General features: G+C 38.4%; 2 protein-coding genes across 6 annotated transcripts in view; one reads left to right on the forward strand and one right to left on the reverse strand.

Annotated features, from left to right (window-relative positions):
- LOC111260229 (uncharacterized) overlaps positions 1-1,213 on the forward strand; it is a 101,931-nt gene extending 100,718 nt beyond the window's left edge. Inside the window, exon 12 of the mRNA XM_022832827.2 lies at positions 42-1,213. Within this exon, the coding sequence (XP_022688562.1) occupies positions 42-120 (79 nt within the window). The 3' untranslated portion in view covers positions 121-1,213. The remainder of the gene's footprint in view (positions 1-41) is intronic.
- An 8,045-nt stretch (positions 1,214-9,258) lies between these two features.
- Myo61F (unconventional myosin 61F) overlaps positions 9,259-20,485 on the reverse strand; it is a 53,754-nt gene continuing 42,527 nt past the window's right edge. For 4 of the 5 annotated variants that reach the window (XM_086968222.1, XM_086968224.1, XM_086968223.1 and 1 more), the window contains 20 exons: positions 19,948-20,018; positions 19,102-19,320; positions 18,623-18,790; positions 18,148-18,375; positions 17,639-17,830; positions 17,059-17,300; positions 16,730-16,888; positions 16,302-16,415; positions 16,051-16,127; positions 15,122-15,190; positions 14,929-15,013; positions 14,521-14,575; positions 14,109-14,210; positions 13,232-13,354; positions 12,988-13,116; positions 12,657-12,798; positions 11,662-11,735; positions 11,401-11,507; positions 10,879-10,978; positions 9,259-10,646 (listed from right to left, as the gene is read on the reverse strand). In XM_086968222.1, the coding sequence (XP_086824348.1) occupies positions 10,635-10,646; positions 10,879-10,978; positions 11,401-11,507; positions 11,662-11,735; positions 12,657-12,798; positions 12,988-13,116; positions 13,232-13,354; positions 14,109-14,210; positions 14,521-14,575; positions 14,929-15,013; positions 15,122-15,190; positions 16,051-16,127; positions 16,302-16,415; positions 16,730-16,888; positions 17,059-17,300; positions 17,639-17,830; positions 18,148-18,375; positions 18,623-18,790; positions 19,102-19,320; positions 19,948-20,018 (2,468 nt within the window). In that variant the 3' untranslated portion in view covers positions 9,259-10,634. The other variant, XM_086968233.1, reaches the window with a different exon arrangement.

Consider the following 20,485-nt stretch of genomic DNA (forward strand, 5'->3'; position numbering starts at 1 on the left):
GGTAATATGTTAATTATTTCGAGTTGATCTGTTCATTACAGGAATCCTCGAGTGTCCTGCCAAAGTATACCGGGAACAAATCTCGCCTTCTGGAGAGAAAATCCCAACCAGCAGGCGTAACTAGTTCAACACTGCAATACAAGCGAATGTTTGAGCCTTATTTACATGAAACACCGTGTTTCCATCAGCTGCTATTAATTCACCACAGTTTTCCACTTGGCAAGAAATACTGGAAATCTTGCACAGGACGAAATCGCATAAAGGCAAAAAGTAACAGAGACAGAAGAAATCTAACAACAACACACACATACACAGATATTTCAAACGGATCTTCAGCTAGATGACCGGCTGGATCGAACGTTTTGTACGTAGTAACAAAAAAAAAAAACATTTATATATATATATATATATATGTATGGACATAATCGATATAGATTATGCAGACCCAACGAGTCCGTGTCGTGACAGCACGTTCATACAGGACACTGTGGATCATTGTGGGCAATGTAGTGTGAAAGGTTAGCATAATATAATGGGGCAAGCGGAGCTGATATCACATTGCAAAAAGTCTAAGCAAGCTATATCAAAAAGAAAAACAAGGTAACAAAAAAGCGTCAGCCGACTGGATTCGCTGGCTTGAATTTTTTTTAGTCATTGTGGATGCGACCACTTGCAGGATCAGCGCGCGAGGGATTCGACCATCCAGACAAATACTTCAGTATAAATTTAAAACTGTATGCATCAGATATTTTCGATCTTAAAATGTTGTGTTCATTAAAATCATTTCTCTAAGGCTTTTTCGTCACTTGAAAAGGGTCGTACAGCAGATTGTCCATAGAGACGCATAGTCAGAATGATCGTCCAACACCATCAAGAGCAATTAGAAGATTCCATGCACAGCTGCTGGCGCGCAGAGCGTTGATTATAAAGCGGGCAAGCGATTCCATCCATTTCAAGAACAGCTTATAGTCGACGCCAAGCCTTGTGGGAACTGACCTGGGAGACGATGATCGGATAAGGACATATAAAAAAAAATAGAGGCACAATGTGTCAAGGTTTATTATTTAAATCTCTACAAATATTATTATAATTATTAAAATGACCTCGTAAAGTTGCTGTGCAGAACGGCAAAATTGTCGGTTCCAATGAACCAACACCTGTACATAATCTGAATAAATAATAAATGCAATATGAGAAATCTGTAAAACGTGAATTTTAGTCTTTAATCAGCTTGTCTATGTTTATCGTTATGAGCAGGCGAAATTTATTCCTATTACTAAGTAGAGGCTTCGCTCAGAGAAATTCTATAATATTGAAATAATGAATAGGAATATTTAGTTAGGCTCAGCTAGCGGAAAGGAACCAGCAATGCATTCTTTGCGTATTATATACGTTCATTATTTTTATAGTATACTGTACTTAGTATACTTATAGTACATACATATATGTATATTCAATTGTATCTATACATGAGAAAGCATGATCATTCGCATAAAAACTCTTGACATGCAAACAAATGCCCTGGAGTGCAGCAATGATAGGATATTACTTGTGTAATTGCCGATGAAGGATGCTGCTTCAAACTTGTAAGCCTTTATTCAGTATGACGTATGAGGTTATAGGAGACGAAGACCTTGCTTAGGGCAATCTTCCACTCTAATATATAGAGCACTACTATTTGATTAACGACACAACGGCCAATTTCAGGGCTGATATGTATGAAGTCACGCTTCTTCATGAGCGTCGCTAACTGTGACCAGCAAAGTAGTCGAAGTCCAATAGGACATCACACTAGACAAATGTACGTAGTTACTCGTACGGTGTCTTGAGATAGAAGCAGCGGCCTCGATAAACCTCGTGTGAAGTGTACGCGTGTTATCTCGATTGCGAAATAATTGCAGAGAATTGCAACGTCAAAGTACTGAAACATACAAACTAAAATTTCAGACTGACTATAACTTACTACGTCTCAGTTGAAATCAACGCCGTGGCGATAAAATAGTCCCATTTAACTCTTCTTAATTAGTACTATTAGCTAGGCTGCCAGACATTGATGCCAACTGACCTAAATGCAATAAACAGGATGTTAGAAGTTGTTAATCCTATCTTCTTGTGCCTATTGTCTTCTGCTAGCATTTTCACGAGCGTTAGTCCATCCGCGAGAACGAGCTGAAATCAATGTCTGCTAAGCGAGTTACTCAGAGTCGAGCACGATTTTCGTACAAAGTTCATGATCGCTGTAACTAATAAACGTAACAGTTGTGCTATGAAAAATAACTTGAATCACTAGCCCAAGGGTAGAGCGACGGTAAGATGTTAGCGGCTGTTAACGATAGCCTCTACGTGAACAGTGTTATTGCTAATTGCTTATTAATTTGATGGTGTTCCTTTTTAGATGTTAATTATTTACTAGCTTGTCGCTAGAGCTACTGCAGTGATAGATACTGCATTAAATTCCAGTGCCCATTTACGGCCAACGTGATGTTCCTTATACACGTCCGCGATAGACCCTTAATATTAATTGCTAGCTATTACCCTTATGGGTTATTAGTACTTCCTGTGGGAATCAAAATTGACCACACTATCGGATATCGGCAGAATTTATAATTCCCTTAATAATTTGTTTGGACCACTGGACAAAGTAGACGAAGACCTGGCAAGGTGTAGATAGCTGTGAAGATTACCAACTAACTAATGAAAATTAATTAGAGGGTAGACAAAGCGTGCTCCATAGATGTGCCCGTGCACCAACCTCGAAACGCTTAGCAAATTTCGCCACTCTATATTCCTAGGTTGGTGTTGTAATCGGGTGGAAGTACGGCTGTATGTTACGAAAAAATCTATTGACACACGGTCCTGTCATTTATTCTATTTGCATACTTTAAAAATAACTAACACAAAATTAATTTTACTTGTACAATAGTGCAGGATATGTTATGAGTTATGACATAATTTTTCTAGTTCGGACTATAACATGAGCTTACATTCGGTACGTTGTTTTTAGCCCTTTTTTTCGTGATTGGAAATAGCTGCGGTTATGTTAGCTTAATACCCGTGTACGGCTGAAGTCGCAAACTTTTTTACCCGCTAACCGTATAAGTACAAAAAAAAAACTAGCCCATATATGCGCCACGGTTATTATGGGCATTAAAAGTGATTGTTTTGAGTTTACGTACAAGCTTCTAGAGTGTACTATCACTCGCCTCCAGGAGGGCTTTGCAAATACTCTGTTCCTCTATTACATAAATTCTGCGCAAGAGATGTATGTACAAAAACAGATGGTAAATTATACGTTACAAGGAATGAATGACAGCTCTATCGTAGATTACCGACTTGAGAAAAATAAATCCACGTGGTAAATCTTTGTAATTTCTTACTGGTGATGAAACTACACGACATGCGGTGTTTCCATTCCGGGTCGATGAAATAGAAGACCTCGTTGGTAATGGTTACAGCTCGCATAATCATGGCGGCCGAATTTTTTCGTTAATGTATTTGAAGTAACAATTAGAATAGTCGCTGATTCACTAATATATAATAATTTGTCATGTCACTAACGAGAGCCACAAGAGCATCTGTGACAAAACAGACTTTGGTTACGCGGTACACGCGAACTAAATTACAGTTCAATAATATATATTTAAAAAAAGTTTTTTTTTTATGCTACAAAAGTCAAATCAAACAGCGCGCGCTTGTGGTAACCTTTTTTTTTTCTAAGTATTTTTTGCTCGATTTGCTGAAACTGTCTATTAGATAACTATGCCTATTATTGAGGTGCTTACTTTTTCCGAGTAACTTGCCTTACAATCCTGTAAACACCAACGAGATAGCGTCTGACGTAAACGCTCAAGAAATAGTGGTATTGAAGAACATCATGAAATTACCGCGGAAAAACTTTTGAACAGAACGGAGCATTGATAGGACGCTTATTGTTGTGGCAATATCGAATTCTGTGAACAATCCGTCACAGAGACCGTCTGAAGAGTTCGGACGATGAAGAATAGCAACAACCAATCGGTTTCCGGCAACCTAAATCCGAAATGCATCCAAATCGTGTGGCGCCCTCTTGAGATCGTATTACCCGAAGAAAAAACAAGCTAGACTACGCCATCGTCATCGACGAAACCTGTGACAAGTAACAGAGAAGACGATAATAATAATAATTCACTGTAGTAACAAATTTGCAACTTAGTATACACTTTATTTTACTTAAAAAAGTCACCAACGATTTTTTTTTTACTTTTGTGATAATCTGTTGAATGAAACGCTCTCTGAGAAATTGCTCATAGGTTGAGCGGTGCGCGAAATTTACGCGATGCGTCTAAAGACTTCCCTTAAGACCAAGACACTTAGTCTGCTTAAAAACAATCTTTTCATAGAACTTGCTCTGATATTTTACTTCCTTTGGCTTGATACAGCATACGTACATGCGGCACCGCGATGGGACACCAAAACCATAGAGGTCAGTCGTAGAGCTTATTTCAGTTTCTCTATGTCTTATGTCCGCTTATGTTGCCGTCAGGCGTTCCATGAGACGGCTGAATTCCAGCACGAAACGTGCGGTGCGTCTATGGCCGGGTTGAAATTAGAACTCCAGCTCACTTTCGAATTCGAGATCTGGCATCACCTTTTAAGTTAACGAATTGCAGCAAGTTCTAGCTTAAAAGAATGGCAATCCGTTTTTAGAGATGAAGTTACAAGATGGTCTGTAGGGTAAACTTGAATTAGAGCGTAAAGCTTTACCTTTCCCTTTATTCTGTGTGTGAAAGACGTTCTGTGAACACGAAGAAGTTGTCAATACTGGATGGTATAACTTTGTATAAGCCAACTAAATACTTTACCCTCTTATAATGTTTTATTTACGTTTACTCTGTAACATGGATAAACGCACCATCTTACAGTGGGTAATTTTGAGCAATTAGATTGCGCCAAAACCTTCTTCCTCAAACGAGCATTGGAACTATGCGTAGTGACCCGAAATTGTCTCCTTGTTGGACCTACGTCGCCACTTTAGTCTTCCAGCAACGGACACCTTGAAGACGAACTTCAGGAAAAAGAAAAGGAATTCATAGAAATTAATGAGTATTTCTTTGCTTCGGGTGTGGCAAAAAATAATATACGGAGAGCGATGAATCAGCTAGATACATATGCCGTAGCTATTTGTTTTGCCGTCAATGGATTTCACAGTAGACCATGCAGGGAATAGGTTTCCACAGGCTCCGCGGTATGTGCTCCATATGCAGAGAAACTTGTGATAGATACCATGCGGCTCGATGCCCTTTGGTAAAATCTTTAGTACATCAGGGAAATCGCTCGAACGCGACAAGATATACCCCCATGACGCAAACTGTTCTTAAATGTTTTTATATATCCTCTTTGATATGGAGATGTCATGTTATTGACCTGTAATTATGGGACTTTATATGAAGTTATTATAACTCATTATAACTACCAGTCAAATTTGATTTGAGAATTATTTCAGCCAGAATGGTGTCCCTGCTTTAAGAAAAGGTGTCTCTAATGAAAATTAAGAAAATTATCTGTCTGAAAGGTTTGCGCTAATCATGGTGGGTTTGAAAAAGAACAATAAACATATTCATGAAATATAGGGAACATACCTACTTGAAAAGGAAACAACGTATCAGGCTCAGATGAGGCAACAATATAAGGTGTCAGACTTATCAATAAATGTATTATATATGCTTGCATATGTGGACGCAGGTTATAGAAATTGTACTGGTTGATTATCTCCTTCCCATAAATACCTAACTCCTTATAGGGATTGACCTGAATCAGTAAGGGTCCAATGATTGTCTGAGACAAAACAATTTAATAAAATGATATGTATTTCAATAGAATTTAGGGCTCGGACATACGAATTTCGTAATGTATGATATTCGTGATGATTTGGGCAGCTAAGCCTCTTGGTAAAAGGGGCAAACGTCGCTGGCGTAAGTTCTATCATTGATATATTCATACACTATACAACATGTATGACTAATAGATTAAAGTAATTAGTGATATAAAGATTTATAGGGATCCTTCATAGCTTTGACCTGATCTTGTGCTTAAGAAACGTCGTTCTGTCACTCTTCAATTACAAACTTTTTTATGAAGCACCATTACTTGCAATAATTTTCTCGTATACGACGAGTATTTCAGGTTCAACTCTCAAAGAGCTATAGGTATTAACTTGCCCCGTTTATGAATCGAGTATGCCCCCAATGGCAAACGACTGAAAAAACACCTACATCAGTTGAAATGTTTTTGGCTCTCAGCTCTACCAAACAATAACAGGAGCACCTGCTTTTAATAAACAATGGCTCGAAAGAATCTGAAGTCTAAACAGCTTTTTAAAGCGTTAGGGAAGAACTTTACTGAAGAAGCAATATAGTCCCGAAGATTATACTGCGTGCAGTCAACATCATCGACACGTTAACTTCTCTGATGAGTGCTCACATATACTGCATTCTCATGGAAACGTTTTTTAGATTGTCTATGAAGGCGCGCCCGACAGAAAATCCTCTAACAAGACAAGATCATGGGCCATACGCGATCGCCCACTTGCAGTTTATTCTTTTTGCTGGTCTGTAAGAACAGAAATGGTAAAGATATGGATGGATCTAACGTTTGAAACATCTGTTTTCAATGCTGAGTTCAGAGCTTTAAGCAGCAAATTTATAACGTATGGACCCTTGCTCGAAATTTTCTGTTCTGGCGCTGTGCTTCGTCTTGGACGTGACTGCTTCAAGCTTGGCGATGCAACTATAATAATAATAATAATAATAATAACGTATTGATAATATGTAGCCGTGTAATATACGAAGTAAGTTGAATCCAGTGTGTTGCCGTTGTTTTTCGTCACTCTATTGTTCAATCTATATGAAGTTGATTTGTTTGAGTGACAGTAGATATATCCACAGTCCGCCAATGTTGGTGTTCAGGCGCTATCGTCAGCGGCAAGCATCCCGATCATTAGAATAACTAAAATAATGTAATAGCTATAACTAAAGGGCTAACTTGAAGGGCAACAATGTATTTGCTTGAACCAATCTTCGAATAGGGTTTGGTATCTTTATCGGCTCGGTTGAGTATTACAGAGCATTTGACGAAAAACGAGAAACGTACGGTACGTCATAGGTAAATTAATTAGCTGCTACACAGTCAGCTGATCAGGTCCACGAGTAAGACATTTCGGCATTGAAGAAAAATGTCTCGAGTAGCAAGTACATTCTCGCTTGAAGTGCTCTTAGGCTTGTTAAAAACATTTGTGTTTATAGTGTGTGTGGGCGCTAGGTGGAACGTCCTACATTGAATCAAAACCCCCTTTCTACTTGTGAACCCCTACAATTCTGCAAGTACGAGATTGTGCAGCGAAATTTCGGAATCAATTATTTTCGGAAGAAATGATTATTTTGATTTCATTATCATCTTTGAGATCGCAAAACCACATCTACTTAGGCCATCTAAAACAGAGAACGAAAGAGTGATTTTTCTTCTTTCTCATTTTACTTTGCTACCATACGTGTTTTTTTTTTTGTTTAATATCACAATAGGAGAATTGCACTAACGATAATAATGATCACAGTTAAATGATCGATCCTCGGCGTTCTCGTGGTACGTGTACCGTGGAGTTTGTTGAGGTATTTGTCATTGCACAATCATTGCACGCTATGTTTATTTTAACCTTTGAACAAATCATACATTGGACCATACGAGAGCTTGACTAAAAAAGAAAAAGAAGAAAAAAAAAAGAGTTTTGTTTCATATTGATACTCCTTACTATTAATTGTTGATATACCGTGCGGCACAGCTTTCGTTGTTACGGTCCGCACCGCTAAATACCCTACGTGCATACATTAGTAACTACGTATTTCGCAGAGTTGATCGACTGCGTAATCTCACTAACACGGACTGTCTTTTTTTACTAGCCGGATTATATGTGCATCTCGTAGGATCGACTAAACGTGTACAGCGTTCGGTCCACGTAGCTTTCGTTCCAATCGCTCTACGAGTGCAAACGGAAACTAATTACATTAACTAGATGTTCTCATTTAGAATTTTGCTAGTATTGAAACTTTTTTTTTCTTCAATTACTTTGTTCAGATACTCCTTCACTGAAAGGAGAGTCGATATTAGGCTCGGAGGGGCGTGCCCAGGAGTATGTATATGATCCCTTACGGTGTCGTTCATCTCTTGTTATTCGTTCGTTAGTTTTTGGCTAACATTTAGAAGTGTAGATGAAAAAAAAAACATGTAGAAAGCTCCCAACGTCTACTCCGACATTTGTGATACTCAACGAAACGGAAATTTATTAACTACAGTAATTTGTACGATGCTTTAGCTGTCAGTACAATATCAACACAAACATAGCAGATAATTTCGTAAATTTGGAGGCATACAGTCTCTAGTTATAATCCCGTATTATTGATACGGTCGATACTATCTTAAATGTTTATATTTCTCACTGCACCTATATTGCTAACGTTAGCAGATGCAACGTTCATTGTTGTCAGATGCCGTTGCCAACTTTTGAAGATGATGGAACTAGGGAGGGCCAAATTTAAATAGTTGCCGGATAAGCAGTTTAAATAGTTCCTGTCATATCCTTGAAGGGCGATTGGTCATATGTATCTGCTAGTCTGGGTCAAATTGAAGCCTGTATTTCCAAAGCACATTACTGTGAGAAGCTACAACGCTAGAGTCATAGTTTCCGGTTGGTGGAAAATAGCCATCGCTGCATTGCTTATTCCTAAGGGAATACTCACTGTGGGCAAATGACAGCCAGGCCGAATGTTTTTATTCCTAAAATAGTAACGTATTTGTCTGCTAATCGTAGGTACTCAGCAGTGTTGTTGAAACGACAAAATAGAAACCGATGAATATAATCACAGTACATTCTCCTTCTCGGCCCCTTTGAATACGTTGTGGTTTGTAGTTAAAGAGATAACTAGGGAAAAGTTAGAACGGTTCTCTAATGAATACCAATATAACGAGAGTTGATAGCTGCAAAAAATTAATCGCCAAGATTGCGATGTCAATCTAGGGAGTAACCTATGCAGCAATATTAAAATAATATCAAAACAAATAGTGTGTTTCTGTTTTCAACAACTTTTTTAGTTCGATTCATTAAATAAATTTCGCATCCTTAAATGCCTATAGATCGCTGACGAAAAATGAAGCAATATTCAGAAATATTTCCTCCTCTAAAGACCTACTTCTATATGAAATCGCATGCACTAGAAACAACGCGCTATCTTTGTTAAAACAGAAAAAAAAAATTATTTTATTCCGTTAAATGGCACATTTGCAGACAATATTAATCGTCATGGTACCGTTAAAATGGCATACTTCAGCTCAAGCCAAGGCATGGTGTCTATTTATATATATGTATATATATCCTGGCCCCACTATTGAAAAAAAGAATCGAAAATCAAATTACACTTGACCTCTACTTAAGGCATAAATGAGCGCCACATATCCTCAATTTTAATAACAAAATGTCCGTGATCTAAACACAATGACATTAAGACGTGTACATATGGTTATGCAGTAATTGGCAAATAAATCTTTTTGGTCCCTGGTTAAACTTTCCACTTTGCGGTAGTGACCATTAGACCATAATTATCGGCCTTTTTGCGGTTCATAAACTAGTGCTGATAACAGAACTCGTATTAGAACGCCGAGCATAAAGCTGATTATATTTCACTGTTTAAGTTAACTAACTTTATTTGGCGGTCAGGTTTCTATTTTTTACAAAACCATTACGCAGTTGTTCCATCTGGATCTTGTGTTTTTGGTTCGATCACTTTTATTTCAGTTTCATAAATTTATGAACTTCCCTGCTTCTGTCCGTTAGTTGAGATACAACTTAGATGCCAATCGAGAGAAAATTGCATCAGCTATATATCTGTTGTAGTTTGGTAGGGCCAGCACATGTGTATGGCAATACACTCTAATAGGGTCAAACTTTATTCCAAAACCCCCGCTCTTTCATTTACTGTAGAGAACATAGCACACGTCATATAAATCTGACTTCCGTTTGCGGTCATGTCCTCACGATTAACAGCTAATTTGCGACATGACTGCCTTTCGTTCGTGCTACAGATAACATCCCCTGAAAATTCACATAGCAGACATTTATCCGATGCTCGACAACCAACCACGCTTCCCGGATATTGTCTTCTGTCTTGGATTATATTAAGTAGTTTCTTGTCTTGTACATTATATTCGTATTTGTATTCCGAAGCAAAACACAACAGTCAAGAGAGCTTCCTTCAAAAGGTCTGGGCAGTTCAACTAATGGCTTCATCGGCTGATTGAAGTATGAATGCCGTTGGCCGTTTTTAAAAATGGCCTTTCGAACGGCACTATAGGTGGGTAGGACACGCTGAGTCGGTGTAGGGAACTCCAGTCGCAAATGCATATTAGCCTCGCAATTACGCAGAAAGGGAAGATTTTTATTGTAGAGCGCTGCTTAATGTTTTTTTACTTTTGTGAATTTTTCGTTAGCTTGCTCTGATATTGGCAGACTGCATACACACAAACCACGAAGTGCTAAATATAGATTTTTGATGATGACCGAGAGGGTACTTTGACTCTGCCGATGTCAAGTTTGTAACACACGTAACGGACTACATGGATATCTGAAAGAGCAGAGGAAATTTTGATCCTTGAGTATGTCTACGGAATACATACTTCTACGACTTCTTAGTGTAGATTCCAAGCTTTTCAAGGTAAACGGCCTATTTGCGCCTTTGCGTAAAATTCAAGTCCAAATCTCTTGCCTTTAGGCAAAACACAATTTGGATTCAAATCGGTTTCTACAGAATCGACGCATATAGCTAGTAAGTGTCAAATAAGTAACAGAAAACTCACGACATTGAGGCTTCCACTCTTGGTTTTACTGATTTCCTCTTTAGCCCCTCGTTTAAACTCAATAGTTCCAGTTTTGCCACCTGACAGCTGATGCTGTAGCCTGAAAAAAGTTGAAAGAAAACCTTAACGAAATTCAGGAGGAAAATTCGCAATGATGTTTATGATAAACTTGGAAGGCTGTTATAGAAACCGTAATTTACTATTAATGGTCAAATTTGCAGCGTCTGCAATGCATTTCATACTACCTATTTAAATATGCCTTTGACAGCATGTCAGCTCAGCTAAGCGATTCACCCTAATATGAGCCGGCGCAGATGTCAAGGAAAATGCCTATGTGCAGCCATAGTAAAAGTTGTAATTTGTTTTACTCTAGATAGCACTTGAATTCGCGAAGTTTCCTAGCGACAATGTGCGATTCTGTTTTACATTGAGGTACTGCCAGTAACCTCAGATGAACAAAAACAAGCAATCCAATGATTATTCTTTCACCACAGGATTAACTGGGCCGAAATATGTGATTACTTAGCATTTTCCGGAGTGATGTGTACGAGAGTACGCTTCTTTGCGAGCATCGCTAACCGTGAAATGCACTCGATCAACGAACGGTCGCAGTCCAATATCAGGTCTCCCTATCGAACAAAGTTATAGAGTCAGTTCTCTATCCAGTTCCGAGAGAAACTAACCATACATACATTTAATAAATCCTAACTAAAGACGAAGAACGCAGAAAGAAAGTCACGCGAGTATTAAACAAATAATAGATCTTCAAAAGCCAAATCTTACCTTTTCGTGTTTGATGTCTTCTGCTGGGATTTTCACAACCATTAGTCCATCCGCCAAGGAGCTTACATTGACACCTGGGAAAGAAATCCTTCCAAATCAGAGACGTGTTTTTTTTTCCTCCTACATAAAATGCATTTACTGTACATAAAGTATCTTTAGAACATGCATACGAAGCGGTAGCGACAAAACTAATAGCATTTTTATGATGTTTTTCACACTGTGGGAAATCAAAGAGACCATAAGAATCGACTAAAATCGTAGGTGCATCAAGCGATGCGAAGCATTATTCCTATTCTTTTTGTGTTAGTATTTCGACTCGTTTGGATTGGGTCGAAGTGATTTTGGTGGAGCTGTTGCAGAGAGAGACGATGGATCAACTCCAGCGCAGTCGGTCTGCCGATTTATGGCCAGCGTGGTGTTACTTACAAGCATCTGCAATTTTAATCGGTAACATTATTATAGAACATATATCACATATATGATCACAGATCTAAAATAAGGAACGATTTCAATAACGATCAGATGTTTAGAATTGAAATCTTAGCTAGATTTTTCAAGAGCCGTGTTAGCATATGCCAGGATAAACATTAGTTGGTTTTTTAAAGTTTACAAAAAGCTCGCTGTGAACGTAGACTGTGCTCGCAAAGCAATACTTGTTGAAATGTTCTATTAGTGAACGTTCGGATGAGATAGGAAGCATCACAATAACGAAAAATTAATATTTACCGCGTTTGTATATAATATGTTTCATTAGCAATATATTAAGTAATTATTTTCTTTCATTGTAATTCCCCAGATAATGTGATGAAGGCTCTAGAGGCTAGTAAATCTGACCCTGCCTGACTCATGTCTCAACGACTAGCATTTGTTATCTATAGATAACTATAATTTTCGTGCAAGAGGATCAGATAAATATGATCCCACGTGACGATTAAAATATGTGCTCTATATATAATTTGCTTTTGTTTATATACATATTAATTTCAATATTTTACCGGCGATGGAGTTGTACGGTATACGATGTTTCGGCTTAAAGTCTTTGGAGTCGACAAGATAGAAGGCCTCGTCGGTGAGGATCAACACTCGTTTCCGAGACTTGTAACCATGCCGATCGAATTTCTTCACAGGTAAACAGTACTGCGCGCAGAATCGCCGAACAAAAAATAATTAGGTGAAGCCAATCGGTAATTTCACCAAAAGATTGGACAAATAGAAATATTGTCCGGGTACTAGCGAATGGAAACATATCTAATAAAAGACACTTCGCTAAATGATTATTTACACTGGTAATTATTGCTGCAAAACTTAGACTTCACTGCGACAAACCTCAATCTTTTCCTCAGGACGACTTTTGTGGGATTTGTTGAAGGTGTTTATTAGATGGCTATGCGTGTTATCGAGGTGCGACTCCACAAACTTGTGTTTAACGCTCTCGGGATAGCTGGCCTTACGATCCTGTCGGGATGGATAACAGTTAAGTCTGAAGACAGTTGACTCACAAACTGGCTAACGTGAAATTACTGTTGAAAGCTTTGTCAAAAGAAAATCCCAAAAGGCTCAATGGAATCACCTTAAAGATGTCACTAGCCTCGCGCTTCCACTGGAGTTGTGTTTTGCGCACTGGAGTGAGCCTTTTCATGTAGTTACGCACCAGGGTGCGCTTGTGCAGGGCTTGAAGGTAGCACGATGCTTCCTGAAAACCGCATGCACGAAAATAACAGATATAACTGGTCGGAATATATCCCCGCATATAGGCGATTATACCTGCTCTCGGAATTAACTGGTAAAATTAGACAATCACAATCAGAAAAGTACATTTCGAGCACAATACCATTGTTTCCACAAGACGTCGGTAACGAATCATTCGTTCGTCAATCCTAAACAACAAATGTTCTCTTCCTCAACTAGGTTTTGACTAATTTTCTTTCGTATCTCAATATGAATAAGCACCTTCTTCTCTTGCCATAAATACGGGTATATAGTAGCACAGCCTAAAGAAGAACTACTTAAATCGGATCAGCGTAGATGGATTTCAAGTAGCATTCTTCTCCACCAACAACAGTAAGCACTGGCGTTAGTACTGCATGTCAATCTGTGAACACGCGTTATGTTGATCAGTACCTTTTTGAACCTGTTTGTTGTTAGATATATATATACCGGTCTAAATATCCGTACGCTCAACATATAGTTATCTGTTGACAATACTTTGCAGCGAATCCACTGCATGTTAACGTTGCAATGCAATAAGAAAAGGCGAGGCTTTAAGCTATAGATATTAAAAATAGTATACTAGAGATAAAGGACATCGTTTAATTTCAGTTATAGGATATTCTTTTTAGGAGACGCGTTGCCTTATCGGCGCAAGTGTATACAGACAGAATTAACAATATGAACTAAACGGAATCACTAAAAGGGCTTTCATAGGTGTTAATCATATTCTCCCTTACCTGGCAGATTAGCGGAGCCGTTAGCCACGAGTTATCGAGGACAGTCTTCGGTAGGCTTCTAGACAGTCGACGTAGATACTCAGCACGGACCTGCTGGACAAACTACGCCGCATATCCACGAAAATATACAGATGTATTCACGGAGTACGCTAGTTTTTTTCGGTTTTGGTCAAAAGTATTGTTATTATTTGTAAGGTTGCCACCTATAGTAGGATGCGGATCGAAGTCACCCAATGAAAAATCAAGTTCGATCATAATTACTCGACGATCGGCCTTTTCTCGAATTATTTTATAGCGAGGTATTAGATAGCAAACGAATTTATTATATTCACACTCCGATATTCACTCATTAATTTTTTTCTAAATTGAGCTGCATTCAGGTTGCTCATGTCTGCTGTCGGACATGGCTTACCTTCCTGTTGATTTCATTCTCTGGCTGATTTCTGGTAATGAAGCCTTTAATGAATCTGAAATTAATTTTATTTGTTAATAGAATTTTTTTTTTTTTTTGTTTTCTCTCTATTCGCGTAGAGCGTAGCCTTTTAGAGATGTAAAGGATTTGAATTTTAGATGCTACCGTCAAACATTGCTTCAGACATTATTCGGAAACTTATATGTCCATGTTATGAATGACCCCTGACACTGATTACGACAGTTCTATCCATTAGAACGAATAAGAAATTTCAAATATTGAGCTACCTTTACATATGTTTAGCTTGTTGACTTCCAATATCTAGTACGTAGTACGTAGTAGTTGTTGTTTAAAAGTATCTATTAGGAGGGAAGTTTGTGCAGTCATAGAGCATCGTATTGTATTTACCTCCGGATTATTTCAGATGCAGCTTTACGACGCTTAAGCTCCTGTCGCGCTTGATGACGTCTCCAAAAGCATTGGATGCACAGCGCTAAAATGAAAATCGATATTACATTTAGAGCTGATCAGAGCATTAAAGAGTTATTAGAATTAACACATAAACAACAATTAGCAAGATTTTTTAACAGAATAAACTTACCAGCCTTCTTCATTCGCTTGAACTTGCTGCGTGCAATGAACGACCGGATCTGCGCTTGTAGAATAGCGGCTGTGGCAGAAGGAGTAGTTAAGTAAAGAGCACGACTTTAGCAAACCGGAAACGTGCTCTAACATCTACTTGAAATGAGTTCGTGTGTTCTCGCGTAATTACCGTTTCGAGAAAAACGTTTCAAAAAACTTTTCTGCGCCAGGCAAACTTGATAAAATTAGATTTAAACGTATTAGCTACATAGCGTGCTACTGCTCAGAATACATATTTGTAAACGTATTGTTGTCATAGTATATAAGTTAGATCATTTGAAGTCAGCCGGATCTGCCTAGCGTGAATCGAAGGAGTTGAAAGTTTTTTGAAGAAAGAAAAAAAACAAGTGAAAAAACTGAACACGAAGCATTTTGTGCTTTGCAAATAACCTCCTGAGTAGCTATGGCATCCCAACGAGATCTGACCTGATTCACTTAGGGTAAACAAAAAGCAGTCCCAAAAGCTCGCGTAGTCGTGCGTGAACAGTACACGCGTGTAATAAAAACGTCAAGTTTTGAAACTCGTATTTTAAAACGTTTTCCTTTCAGGAGGCACATTTTTTTTCAAGTCCCATTCGCACATGAACGGGTCGAGCTGGTAAAATCACTAAAGCTTCGCCAGGATTTTTTTAGGCCCTGCTAATAGGTCAGTGCGCCAGGACCGCCGATACAAGCAAGAGTAATTTTCTTCTACTTCAACTTCTAATAGCCGCAGACACATAATTTGTCGTAACAGCTATATTTGAAAAGGTTTCGTTGATAATTTTGTGATTCTTTTTGATTCAATGTTTTCTTTTTCATTTTATTCACCGGTTTGTCTTTTGTTTAGTAGCAATAAAGCAGAGAAAATAAGCTTCCTAAAGAAAGTTTATCATATACTTAGCTTACCAATTTCGTGCTTCCTTCTCTGTAGAGCATCTTCAGTTTCAAAAAGCGTCTTCGGGAACCGAATGAATATCTTTGATCTGAAATTTAGCATACACTTTATTTGCGAATATCGAGTCCATGAGATTCAAATTCGGCCGGGGTATATATATTTAACCGCGAAATTTAAACTAACGACCGCTAACCTCTCCTCTGGAAACTATATTACGGCTAATACTAAGCAAACGATACTTGATCTAAGTTTTGATGCCTACCTGCCGAGACTGTACTCGTCAGAATGATATCGTAGATGGTTGATCAAGGTTTTTACTCCATCGATTGGCTCTCCGCGCCATACGGGCCATGTCTCAAGACAGAGTGGCTTGTATCTGCGGGGAACGTACAGCTTGATCAGGCAACTTACGAATATTTCTATGCATGTATCGTTGGTTCATTTTCATTTGCCCGTATTGTGGTGTCAGAAATTACGTGGAAAAGTAGAAATCCAGCATTCCACTCATGAGCAATAGGCATTGTCGAGCGTTGAAAAATACTACCACACCGTCGCGATACCAATCAGTTTTCGAGAGTGTCTGTTGGACAACTTTTTTTAGCCGATGAAGACCGAGGTTCCTCGATTTACACAGCTTCTCGAGTTATGAGACATCTCCAGACACATCACTGAAATGAATTGCCATCCTACCTTTGCAGAAAATGCTCATAGGTCCGGCGGTACGCGAAACCTGCACGACGCACCCGAAGATTCTCCATGAGACCGAGGTACTTAATCTGATGGAAGACGATCTTTTCGTCGAATTTACCCGGAGCTTTTATCTCATTTGGCTTGATGCAACGTACATACCTGCACCGCCACAGCAACACATTGAAATTGCAGGAAAAAGCTCTTTGCTAGAATACAAGTGATTTCGACCTAACATCACATCCTCACTCAAGTATCTACCGGCACCTACCGGCTTAGAAGACCAGCCCAAAGTTACTTACTCGTTTATTCTGTTACATACACTTACGTACCAGGGCTCTTTGGTGCTTAGCGCAACCATCAGCTCCTGAAGAGATATTTTAAATTGGGTTACAGCTGTGACCGGCCTTTTTTTCGATGCAAACTCGCTATCGGGGAAAGTTTCTCGAAGGACGTCCGAATCAGCCGAAGCCATAGCACGCTTCAGATCCCTATAAAGGAGGTCGTTGTTCTTTTCCAAGAAACCCTCGATTTTGTATGTCACCTCGCCGGCGTAATGAACGATACGGAATTCCTGTGAGTTCGGCGCCCAGGAGTAAGCATTTGAAATGCTGTTGTCATCAGTTTAAGCTTGTAAATGCAAATCGGTGCTATACTATTGAGACGCCAATATCAAATATGCACAAAAACAGTTAACAAAGTATGCTTTGGAATAAGGAAACTGCGAAAGCATAAGGTCGCCTATCCCTTAAACCTAAAGCGGCCTACACTTAAAGAATGGATCGAGATATTAATTTTTTCTTAAGCACATGCATTTTGTTTGCATTAGTTCTAGAGTTTTTCAGTCTTGATAGCGTTTTTAGAATTATGGTGTGGTTGTTACTGGATAATAGAAAAATGCGGAATACTTACGTCACGCCCAATGGTTTTACGGATTTTCTGCGTGGCATTGTTGTATGTTACAAAGTGAGCATTGGTTCCCCGTATTGTGCTTTCCAGCTTCTGCAGGAAGGTCTTATCGGTGGCTCCACCAGGCCGAAGACATTCCTCATCTAAAATGGCGATAATACCTTTGTGCTTTTCCTCTACAAGCTCGCAAATGATCTGTTGAGAGAGAAAAAGTCAGATCGATCTTTATTCTTGGTTACCCTCCGCATGTATTTGCCCTTTCATAGGTCATTACCGTCAATGTTAAGGTTTCAAATAAAAGAATCTAAATTTTGTTTCGATTTATCACTTTGAAAGATGTAGTTCTATCCTTGTTATTCAGCATCAGGTAGATACTGCACAGCAAACGTATTTTGCTTTCATATATATATATACGCACTCATGGTACTGAATCGCTATGAGTTGCTAAGGTTACCACTGTGCGGTAAAAATTGAAAAGGCGATCTTCCGCAAAACTTCGAAGATTGACAAACCTTATTGTCGAAAAAGTCGACTGCGGTCCATTCGATACCTTCTCTTAGGTACTCTTCTTGTTCGGATCGCAATGTCAGCTCAATGAAGAGCTGCTGCAACTTCTCATTGCAATAGTTAATGCAGAACTGTTCAACACTGTTCCGTTTGAACACTTCGAAACCGTAAATGTCGAGAAGGCCCATTAACGTCTTAGGATTGTTATCTCGAGAGCGCAACGAATTATTGATCTGTAGTGAAGATGCAGAAATCTCCGTAAACTTTTTAATAATTTATTTACGATTATATACTTCGTATGCGGTACAGAAGTAATAAAGGTTGTAGATAAGCGTCAACTATAATCTTAGTGATCAGAAGCTCGTCACTTCATAGTTTCCCTCTATAGAGTACGTACGGTCATTCTGATAAAACACAAAACAGGTTGAATTTAATATATTGATTAGTCTATTAGACATTTTAAGGAGAGGCTTTTCTTACCCTATTTCCAATCCATTTAAAAAGCCGTTCGTAAAGCGCCTTCGCGAGGGCATCTCTTGCAAAAAGGGCCTGGTCCCGACTTAATGGACTGCGCACCTGTTCGCCTCGGGCCTCAATCGTACGATAAATCAACGACCCACGTAGTACATCTTCCGGACATTTCAACAGCTGCATAAACAAACGCGGGGTCAAACAGAAGGTATATATATATATACGTAAAGAAGTAAATACATGAGGTTAATTTGCTTCAGTGTAAACTTACGTGATTATAACATGCTTTTAAGTTTATTATATGTCAAACCTAGTCTGTGTAAAGGTATACGTGTCATGGTATAACTATGCTTCCATTTAATTTCTGTTTAAAGGGATGTTTCTGATAATTCCTCTTCACACTTATGTTCTCAGGAGTCAGTGTGAATTTGAAACAATCGGACAAAAAAGCTAATTGCAGCTTTATATTTATACAGACAGCCATTTACCTCAGCGATTGCCATCAGATGTTTTTCCAGTGAGGATGCAATTATGGCCTCTCCATTTTCCTCCACGAAGCCAGTATTGCCGAGATGCAGAATTGATGCTACGATGGCTAAAATTTCCTGACGGTCCTTTTGACTGAAATCACAGACAGCAAGCGCTGTCATCACGTCGTTAAACGCCGTCGCATCATCCGAAGTAGGGTTCACAGGCGAAGCATCTCCCTGTATCGCGACCATCGCAAAGTATAAAAAAGTCATATAACAAATAACGTGCTGCATTATACCTCAGTTAGTTTCCGCAAGCCACCCATTGTCTAATTAGCGTAAAAGTTAACTATACAATGAAGCTTACCGTATTCCGAGCCATTGTCATAGTATATTTTCAAACGTCAACTTGGTACAAAATATTTGAGAAGCATAAAGTAGTGTTCCTACATTCAGCCGGGTACTCTACAAAGGATGTTTTTACTGCTATAATTAGTTTTCTTTAGGGTTCTTGTAAGGGATCATAAGTATGGAATGTATGGCAATGTTAGCTTAACTGTACCTCAGAAGATTTCCCTTATGGTAGGGCTAAAAAGCAGCGCGGTACAAAAATTACTGAGGCATGTGTTAGATGGTTACTTAGAGTGGAATTTTTTGTTTAGCAACGCAGAAGATCCAAGAAATTACTTCTTTATGCACGGAAGGAAGAACGGCAAGCTGTATAATATATATATATATATATATATATATATATATATATATATATACATGTATTTTTTTTTCTTTTTTTTGCTATCGCATAGATTAGTAAAAAAAAAAAAGACATTTCTGTTAGCACGTAGCACCGAAAGTCACTAGAGTTACCTCCTGTAAATAAAAGTAATAGGCGATATCGCGTCGAAGCTTCAATGAATCCAAAAGCCAATCATCGGCACCTGTAATCAAATAAATTCATTAGAAATATTTATTTAATCGTAACGTGATGTCATTTGTTTTAAGGATTGTACAAATTCCTTTCGATGCTAGAACTTGAATTAAATAATTGTACTAAAACTATTGATTTTCTTTATCGTTTAATATCTGTTCCTGTAATACCTTGTCTGATGTTCCATTTATACCTTGTTTTTCGAAATGAGAAAGTTGATTATAAACTTTCATAAGTTTGTGTAATAAGAAAGGAGCGATTTTCAAATTAAATGAAGTTAGTTTGTCTATGTGACGTTTGCCGCTCTCTGCTGGGAATTTCATTATAAACTTTATTTATTACAAACTCTTTTTAAGACTTTTTCGTAATTTTACCTCATGGCTCGTGTACTTCTGAAACACTCGTTTATCATTAAAAGTTGATTATATAATGTATTTACTTTGTCTAGCTTATTTAATATATGCTCTTGTAAGCAGA

The sequence above is a fragment of the Varroa jacobsoni genome, unplaced genomic scaffold (genome assembly GCF_002532875.2).
Source record: "Varroa jacobsoni isolate VJ856 unplaced genomic scaffold, vjacob_1.0 scaffold_42, whole genome shotgun sequence".
Taxonomy (NCBI): Eukaryota; Metazoa; Arthropoda; class Arachnida; order Mesostigmata; family Varroidae; genus Varroa; species Varroa jacobsoni.